General features: G+C 48.5%; 1 protein-coding gene across 1 annotated transcript; it reads right to left on the reverse strand.

Moving 5' to 3' along the window:
• Window positions 1-4,159: 4,159 nt before the first annotated feature.
• On the reverse strand, window positions 4,160-7,540 carry Rpl19 (ribosomal protein L19). The gene is made up of 6 exons (XM_032913115.1): window positions 7,411-7,540; window positions 6,494-6,600; window positions 5,883-6,005; window positions 5,234-5,354; window positions 4,738-4,848; window positions 4,160-4,372 (listed from the first exon to the last, which is right to left on the reverse strand). Exons 1-6 carry the CDS (start codon window positions 7,413-7,415, stop codon window positions 4,249-4,251), a joined length of 591 nt encoding a protein of 196 aa, XP_032769006.1. The 5' UTR covers window positions 7,416-7,540; the 3' UTR covers window positions 4,160-4,248.
• Window positions 7,541-9,849: the final 2,309 nt, after the last annotated feature.

Consider the following 9,849-nt stretch of genomic DNA (forward strand, 5'->3'; position numbering starts at 1 on the left):
CTCCTCCTCCTCCTCCGTGCCTGTTCTTGGGGACATGGACCAGCCACACTACTGGCCTGCGGATGCCCAGAAATCTGCTGCCAGTGCCATGTCTGACCCACACACATCCTCTCTTTCCTGTCTCAGCCTGTGACCTCCCAGTACACCCAACTTGTGTTCAAGGGAGACTCAGAAAGAAAAAGACAGGAGCCACAGATGAGGCCTAAAAGGATGGAGTAATAGATGCTATAGGTGGACGGGAGACTCAGGCAGTGAGGCTCTTTGTGTGACCCCACCACCTTGGTAGCCTAGTCCTCTCTCTTCAGTCTCCTGCATCCCCCAGTCCCCTAGAGCTTGGACCAACTGGGAACCTGTTGGGACAGCCAAGGAATGCAGCTGTGCACTTCTAAACTCTTCTGTTTTAAAAGGGGTGGCGTAGCCCATCCCTGCCTGAGTTTCATGGGTGCCACCAGGGAGGAGGCCAAAGCCAGCCTCATGTCCCCAGCCCGTCTCCGGCTCACAGCCTACATCTGTGACTCTGTTTCATTGCTCTGCCGGGGCAGTACGCTGAGTCACACCCACAGCTGGCAGCCGGAGCCAGACTTCTGTGGGACTAGTAACTAGAGAATGTTGAGATTCTGGGAAGTCACTTGGGCCTCAGTTTCCTTATCTAGAGAACGGATTTGATAGCCAGGCGATGTCATATGCCTTTAATCCCAGCACTCAGGGATGGAGGCCGGTGGATCTCTGAGTTTAGGGCCAGCCTGGTCTACAGGATAAGTTCCAGGATAACCAGGGCTACACTGAGAAGTCCTGTCTTGAAAACAAACAAACAAAAACAACAACAACAAAAAGAAAATAAACAAGGGGCTGGAGAGATGGCTCAGTGGTTAAGAGCACTGACTGCTCTTCCAGAGGTCCTGAGTTCAATTCCCAGCAACCACATGGTGGCTCACAATGGTTTGCAATGGGATTTGATCCCTCTTCTGGTGTGTCTGAAGACAACTATAATGTACTTATATAATAAATAAATAAATACATACATACATACATACATACATACATATTTTTAATAAAAGAAAGAAGAGAGAGAGAGAGAGAGAGAGAGAGAGAGAAGTTGGCCTTTTTTCAGGGTCTTTACCTGGGAGACAATGAGCACCTTGGAAATATATACAAAATTATTTGATGGGAATAGTTCTATGCTTTTGTTCTGTTTTGCTATGTAGCCCCAGCTGGCCTCAAAGCTGGAGCGATCGGGCTCCTGAGTGTTGGTACCACCATGCTTAGCTAGTCATATACTTTTTTAAAGACTTGTTTTTATTTTTAATGTATGTGTACCTATGTATGTGCTGTATATGAGTGGGTGCCAAGGAAGGGCAGAAGGCATTAGAGTTACAGGTGGCTGGGACTGCTCAGTGTGGGCTCTGCGACTTGAAATCCAGTCCTCAGGAATCACAGCAAATGCTCTAAGTTGCTATCTGTCTGTCTAGCACACAAGTCATATACTCTGGAATGAAAGGGCCTATCTTGAGAGGCTGGAAGGATGGAGGGGGCTGGGGCTGGTACTCATGCTAAATACATATACTCGGTGTGAAATTGATATTTATGTATATGAAGTCACCACACCAGAAGAGGGCATTGGATCCCACTACAGGTGGGTGTGAGCCACCATGTGGCTGCTGGGAATTAAACTCAGATCCACTGGGAGAACAGGGGATGCTCTTAACCACTGAGTCATGTCTCCAGCCCTAGGATTCTTTATGCTTGAAGCTGCCTGAAAATTAGACTCCCTTCATGTATTTTCCTGTAAAAGTGTCAGCCCATGTGGTAGGAGAGATGTTCCTTCCAGGCCTGAGGTGACTGTCAGGAAAACACAACAGTTGGGTGGAGAATGGTTTGGTGCAGAGCATTGTGCGTTGTGAGTGGGTTTTTTGAGGAGACTCCTCAGCGCATCTGCCACCTCCTCCATCTTGGCTTAGTTTGCTTCTCTGTCACTGTGTGAAAAGGACTGAAAACAATGTGGGGGAGGGCAGAGTTTACTTGGGTTACAGGTTACAGCCAAGGGAAACCAGGGCAGAAACTCAAGGTAGGAACCTGGGGCTGGGAATGGAAGCCGAGACCATTGGAGAGCGCTGCTTACTGACTGGCTCTGGTCTTAAGGCAGGGCGTCCAAGCAGTCCCACTCTGGCACTGAAAGCCTGGTCCCTAGAGAGCCCCTGGTTCAGTCAGCGATGGAAGCCTGGAACTGGCTCTGGCATCAGTGAAGGCGGCAGCAGCAGGGTTAACTTGGTGACACGAGGGAAGGTCAATCAGGCAGAAGAGTGATTGCCCTTCTGCCGTGGCCCTTTTTCCTCTGGGCTGTTTCTCAAAGGTGCCACCCGCCTTCCAGGGTGGGTCTTCCTAACCTCTATTATTAAAGTCAATCGGAATTCTGCAGGTGAGGCTCCCTACATGGCGGATTCTAATTTGTGGCAAGCTAACATTAGAGCAAACCATCATAGGGCTGGAGGCAAGGCTCAGAGGTTGCTCTTCCAGAGGACCCAGGTTCAATTCCCAACATCCAACTCACAACTATTTGTAATTCCAGTTACAGCGGACCTGGCATCTTCTTCACACAGACATACATGTAGGCAAAACATCACTGCACATAAAATCAAATAAGTCCTTAAAACGAAACAACAAAACATCACTATCTTTCAAAATAACCCAATGTCAACCAAACAAAAAGCTGGCATGAAGCTGGAGCCTGCAAACCACCGGCAAGCAAACAGCGCCATCTTCCGGCTAGGAATGGAACCGTGGCCACTATGCTTGGATCACTGCATTCCTTCGATGGTCCCTGTAGAAATGGGGTGGTCTCTAAACTTTTCCCTTGGAGTTGGGCTGGAGATGTCCAGGTTAAGCTGAGAGCCAAGGCCACTCCTCCTCCAAGCCTTGCAAAGCTTTTCTATTAGCAAAGTCTTACAGGAAGAGCCCAGAGTAGCAAGCGCAGGATCCCAGAAACCCTTGTCCCTGTGTGCCAGGCCTTGTTCCTGGTGACATAGGGAGGTCCTCTGAGTGCTTCAGTCTGAGCTTTGTAGCCTGCCTTCTTCCCTGGTCACAACTGGATAAAGATGAAGCAGAGCTGTGGGTTCTACTGGTCCCTGCATCTCTGAACACCTACCTCCCCCACCTCACTCTTCCACAGTGCCCTTCAAAGGCTGAGGGAGATCTGAGTTCAATTTTCAACAACCACAGGGTGGCTCACAACCATCTGTAATGGGATCCAGATGCCTTCTTCTGGTGTGTCTGAAGACAGCTACAGTGAATTCATATACAGTGAACTCATATACAATCAATCTTAAAGAAAAAGGCTGAGGGAGCCACACATTTACCTAATATGGACCCAACTTCCCTTGGTAACCCAAGCTTAACCCATAGCTCACAGACAACACGTCACTGGACATCTTTTTTTTTTCGGAGCTGGGGACCGAACCCAGGGCCTTGCGTTTGCGAGGCAAGCGCTCTACCACTGAGCTAAATTGCCTACCCCATCACTGGACGTCTTATCTCAAACCACCACACTGCTTTCTCTCCTCACCAATGACCTGGGAATCAGTCTGAACTGCCTCAGCCCACATTCACCTGCCAGCCACAAAATGGATTGGCTGACCCTGCTTCAGTATTTTGTGAAGATCAGAGGGTCAATGTAAGAGTAATGTACAGGGGTTGGGGATTTAGCTCAGTGGTAGAGCGCTTGCCTAGGGAAGCGCAAGGCCCTGGGTTCAGTCCCCAGCTCCGAAAAAAAAAAAAAAAAAGGGGGTTGGGGATTTAGCTCAGTGGTAGAGCGCTTGCCTAGAAGCGCAAGGCCCTGGAGTTCGGTCCCCAGCTCCAGGAAAGAGTAATGTACAGCAATTACTATACACCTAAACCTGCCCAGCTAACGGGTAATTGCTTTGAGAGACCCTAAGGCAGGTTCCAAGCAGCTGAGTACACACAGGCATACCAGATTTTAGGACTAGAACCCTTCAAGCAGGCTGCTTGATGGATACCATGGTCTCAGCCACTCTAGAGAACCAATCAATACACCATCACTTAAGCCTATGAGAAGTAGGCAACCCCCTCAACCAGTTCCAATACCACCACGAAACCAAATCCTAGACTCATAAGACACATCAGCCAAAACTGCTACAAAGAAGGCAATGGACAAGGACAAAGGCTTGTTTTATTTTAATGACTGATCCACGTGAGGCCACAGCCTGGCCACTATGTACAGACATGAGGGAAGCTTCATTTCTTGGTCTCTTCCTCCTTGGACAGAGTCTTGATGATCTCCTCCTTCTTGGCTTGGAGGCGCTCCTCCCGGCGCTTTCGTGCTTCCTTGGTCTTAGACCTGCGAGCCTCAGCCTGGTCACTGGTATAAGAAAAAGACAAGTGTGGGCACGGGCGAACAGCTGAGGAGACAGCACACCCCCAAACCTCCAAACCCTAGGATCTGCATCAGCCCAAAGAACAGCAGCTCCCGTCTCACCCAGACCAGTGAGGATGGGCAGGCAGTAGGCGTGACAGTTGCTCACAACTATCTTTTAAAAAGACTGTCTTATGTACACGAGTACACTGTTGCTATCCTCAGACACACCAGAAGAGGGCATCAGATCCCACTACACATGGTTGTGAGCCACCATGTGGTTGCTGGGATTTGAACTCAGGACCTCTGGAAGAGCAGTCAGTGCTCTTAACTCTCTCCAGCCTGTAATACCACTCTTGGAAGAAACTTACGCCAGTAGCTTCTTGCGGGCCTTGTCTGCCTTCAGTTTGTGGATGTGCTCCATGAGAATCCGCTTGTTTTTGAACACATTCCCTTTGACCTTCAGGTACAGGCTGTGATACCTGCAGGGGACAAGGACCAGAAGATCAACAATGGACATGTGGTTGTTCCTCTCCCCATGGTCACTAAGCCCATGGTTACTTATATAGGACTGCTGCCCCCTCCCCCAAAGACCTTTGGGATAGCCCCTACACACAACTTGCTTGGCCAATTCAGATCTTGGGTAGCTCTGATAGCACAAGGGGAAACCAACCCACTAGACTTAGACAGCTCCCTTGGCAGGATTCCCTACCCAAAGCCACCGCAGGGTGAAAAGACAAAGCTGTAAAAGTAACAATGTGGGGTTGGGGGTTTAGCTCAGTGGTAGAGCTCTTGCCTAGCAAGCGCAAGGCCCTGGGTTCGGTCCCCAGCTCCGGGGGGGGGAAAAAAAAGTAACAATGTGCTTACATATGTCGGTCAATCTTCTTAGATTCCCGGTATCTCCTGAGAAGCCGGCGCAGGATCCGCATCCTTCGCATCCAGGTTACCTTCTCGGGCATCCGAGCGTTGGCAGTACCCTTCCTCTTCCCTGAGCAAGAGTTAGAGACTCTGAGCGGTCTTCCCTCACTCAGCTGTCTTTCATTTTAAGAAATATTCAAGCACTTAATTTCTTTTACCGAGTCAAGAGAACAACAGTGGAGGCAGATAGCTCAGTACAAAGCTAGTCAGAGCTGTAAAGGAGACAGTCTCAACGACCAACATTAACCTCTCCTTTTGGGACTGGGGGACAGCATCAAAACTGGCCTTGAAATTGAGACCCAACTCCTGAGCCGCCCCTCCAGCCCCCAGTTTTAAAACACTCAGTATAACCCCCAGCACAATCAGAATATAGAGATTTAATGTTGACATCTTTTCCCCATCAACAAACCCAGTGCCAGTGCTAACTTGCATCCATGCAAAAGAAAATAGCATTTGCCCAGCAATGGCACAAGACGGGAGAAGAGAAGATCACCAGTGTCCGTGTAGACCTCAACCAGGTTCATAAGCTTGCCAATCAAGCGCTCTACCACTGTACCCATTCTTTATGAGGCAGGGTGGAAGGTTAGAGCATTCTCACCTATGCCCATATGCCTGCCCTTCCGTCGGGCCAAGGTGTTCTTCCGGCATCGAGCCCGGGAATGGACAGTCACAGGCTTCCGGATGATCAGGCCATCTTTGATCAGCTTCCTGATCTGCTGACCTGGGAAAACATACCTGTTGTTAGCAATGTGCTGGCCACAGAACTCAAAGCTTTCCTGAACAGAAGCTGAAATCCTGGCAAACACTTATGAAGAAAAAATTATTCACCTCATAAATACTTCATAGCTTATCTGGTCTATCTGAAACACTAGTTAAGGTCCTTGGAGCCACCTGTCTGATACTAACAAGCCTTGCTTATGCCTTAAAGCCTCACCCAGCATCCTGTCCTCAAATATCTTTTTTTCTTTCTCTTTTTTTCGGAGCTGGGGACCGAACCCAGGGCCTTGCGCTTGCTAGGTAAGCGCTCTACCACTGAGCTAAATCCCCAACCCCTCAAATATCTTTTTTAAACTTCCATACGGCTACAAAATACTTTGCTTATAATCTACTAATGTAACACTGGATGTTGCATCCTGTATATTAATGTATATATAATCTATAAAAATATATATCCACTCTTTGTAGGTGAGGGTGAAGGATCATACTCACGGGAGTTGGCATTGGCGATTTCGTTGGTTTCATTGGGGTCCAACCACACCTTCTTTTTACCACAGCGGAGGACGCTAGAGGCAAGCCTCTTCTGTAGCCTAAGCATACTGGGGTATACAGAAAACACTATTAATTAATCCCTGAAAGCCACTTCTGAGCAACAAACACTCCCAAGCAAAATCTCCCCACCTAAGTCTTAGTATTTATTAAAAAAATGGGCAAAATACACACCAATAAGTATTAAAGGAAATATACTCCCTAGCCCTAAAAATTTTGCCACCCCTTCCTGTCCTCCAACAAACTCCAAATCAAGATCTTAAATCCAAACCAAGACCTGGGCAGTGAACGTGGCCACGATGGTTAGCCATTCGGGATTTGGGGGAGGGGGTTAAGCTCTTCCGGGTATTTGGCTCTGTGAAGACTTTAATGTTAAGTATCGGACACCAGTGGATCAGGGCTGGGACGTAGCCTGTTTACCCAGAAGGACAGGCGTAGCTTTTTGCTTTCTATGCTTTTTTACACTAATACACGCCGTCCAGCCGTTCGGGTGGAGGCCAAACTGGCGCCTCACCCTCCGCACTCGGAGGCCTGGGCTTGCCCGAGACTTGCCCCATGTTAGAGGTCCGCTGGGCCCCAGCGCACCAAGAAGCCACTCAGTGCCCAGTCGTCACCAATCTCCCCGTGTGGTGCCTCACGACGCGAGCCAGGCGGAGCGGCGCCCGCCGGAGGTCTTTACGGGCCACGGCGTCCCGCGGCCCACCCTCCCTAGGCCCAGGTCGCGTGTGCTCTCCGCGCTCCAGACATGGAAGCACCACGCCCGCCTCCCCTCTCCCTTTTGCCATTCGGGGTCCCGGCCCGGTTCCCCGCTAGGCTTCGCCGGGCTTGTCGGTCAGAAACCGAGAGCCGGGCCTGCTCACCTCATGGCTGCAGACGCAGCAGCGAAAGGAAAGAGCTTGCTGGTCGCGGGCTCCTCCCATTAACTACGAAGGGGAGAGCCCAAGCCCCACTCCATGATTGTCTGTATTTCCGCTAAGCTATTTCATCTTCCTCCACTTCACACTCACTTACTTACTTCCTAAAAGACCGTGATCATAGATGATCACGATCGAGAATCGGTTTTAAGCTTTAAAACACAAAAGGTGTACCCCTTTCGTCGGGCAAAATGGTTCAGTCCAACTCCTCTTCAAACATGCGCAGTGAGGGCATTTGATCACGTGGTTGTTTGGCTAACCGGAAGTCACGCTAAGTCCGCGCAGGCGGACTGAGGGGTTTTGGCCTGAAAGGCCTAGTTTTCGCAGAGGACTGTTTTCTGTGAAAGGTTATTAAATTAGCTGGGAGAAAATTAGCGAAAGGAGCGCTAGAGCAGAGAGAAGCAAACACTACCTCGCTTTCGCTCTCGTAGAGTAAGAACTCGTGTGCAGGCTAAACCCAAGAGATTTTTCTCGGCGCCACCACAGCAAATCCCTAATCTCTGGATGCTTTAATTACCATGATTGTAGTCTGAACCAAATTCTAATATTTCTGCTATCCATTTGTGAAAATCATATGCGTCTACTTTTACAAAACAGGCATTAGCAAAAGCAAGCGGAACCAATCTTGTTTGGCTCAATCTATACTGTAGCATGCACATGAGAAGAACTACATTGGCTAAGTAAACGAAGGGTTGTCAGAATGAAGAGTCCAACAGCTTTGTAGACCCCTGGTTGAAAACCCAAAGAGAATGTTCTGGGGGCAGAGCAGCTGGCTTCCTTCTTTAATCCTAACAGGAAATGAGATGGAGGAGTTAGCGAGGCGGCCAAGTTTGAGGCGGTCTAGGCAATCTGGACTACAGAAAGATGCTGTCTTAAAAACAAAAACAGTTATCTGGGGCTGGAGAGATGGGCCTTGTGGTTTAGGAGCACTGTTTGCTCCTCCAGAGGTCCTGAGTTTAACAGCAACCACATGGTGGCTCACCATCATCTGTAATGGGATCTGATGCCCTCTTCTGGTGTGTCTGAAGATAGTAACAGTGTACTCATATAACTAAAATAAATAAATCTTAAAAAAAAAAAAAAAATCTGGTCAGGGCGTGGTGGTACACACCTGTAATCCCAGTACTTAGAAGGCAGGAGGATCAGAAGTTTAAGGCCATCCTCAGCTACATGTGGAGTTCAAAGCCAGCCTGGATACTGGAAGTCCTGGAAGCCCATATTCAAAAAATAAAATAAAAACTTGGGAGTGGGACTAGAGAGATGGCACAGGCTTGAGTGCTTGCAAAGGATTGTAGTTGGGTCCCCAACATCCATATCTGGTGGTTAAAACTGCCTGTAACTCTAGTTCTTGAGATCTGGTGCCCTCTGCTAGCCTCCCAGTGCACCAGCATACAATAGGTATGCTGGCATACAGGTACACGTACACATAAATAAAAATAACCCTTGTTGGGGTTAGGGATTTAGCTCAGTGGTAGAGCTCTTGCCTAGGAAGCGCAAGGCCCTGGGTTCGGTCCCCAGCTCCGAAAAAAAGAACCAAAAAAAAAAAAAAAAGTAAATAAATAAAATAACCCTTGTTTTTAAAGTCCTAGATTCGAGCTGGGCATGGTAGTGTATACCTTGGATCCTGGCACTTAGGAGGCAGGTGAGTCTGTGCGAGTTCGAGGCCAGCCTAGTCTGTATGGTAAGATCCAGGACAGCCAGGACTCCACAATAGAGACACCTTGTTTCAAAAGACAAAACAAGGGCTGGAGAGATGGCTCAGTGGTTAAGAGCACTGGCTGCTCTTCCAGCGGTCCTGAGTTCAAACCCCAGCAACCACATGGTGACTCACAACCATCTGTAATGAGATCTGATGCCCTCTTCTGGTGTATCTGGTGTGTGTAATAAATAAGTCTTTAAAACAAAACAAACAAACAAACAAAAAAAGGGGGTTGGGGGTTTAGCTCAGTGGTAGAGCACTTGCCTAGCAAGCGCAAGGCCCCGGGTTTGGTCCCCAGGTCTGGAAAAAAAAAACAAACCCAAAGTTCTAGATCAGGGTTCTGGCCCTCATTTTTACTTGGATTAATAGTCTTTCTTCTCTGCTTGTTTTTGAGACAAGGTCCTGTTATGTAGCCCAGGATGGTCTCAACTCTATCTTCCCGCCTCTATTTTCTCTTAAGTGCTTGAATCACACACACAGGTCTGTGCCCTGTGCTCTCTTGCTATCTTCTTCCTCTGAATTTTCTAGGCAGTGAAATGAGCTGAGAGTCAAACGGAAAGGCCACGGTAAGGAACATACTTATATACTGCCTCACAAAAATACAATTTTTCAAAAATCTTCATTTTGGTGGTGGTGCATGCCTCCAATCCCAGCACTGAGGGGGCAGATTCGAAGCAGATCTCTGG

Source organism: Rattus rattus, chromosome 9 (assembly GCF_011064425.1).
Source record: "Rattus rattus isolate New Zealand chromosome 9, Rrattus_CSIRO_v1, whole genome shotgun sequence".
In the NCBI taxonomy this organism is placed as follows: domain Eukaryota; kingdom Metazoa; phylum Chordata; class Mammalia; order Rodentia; family Muridae; genus Rattus; species Rattus rattus.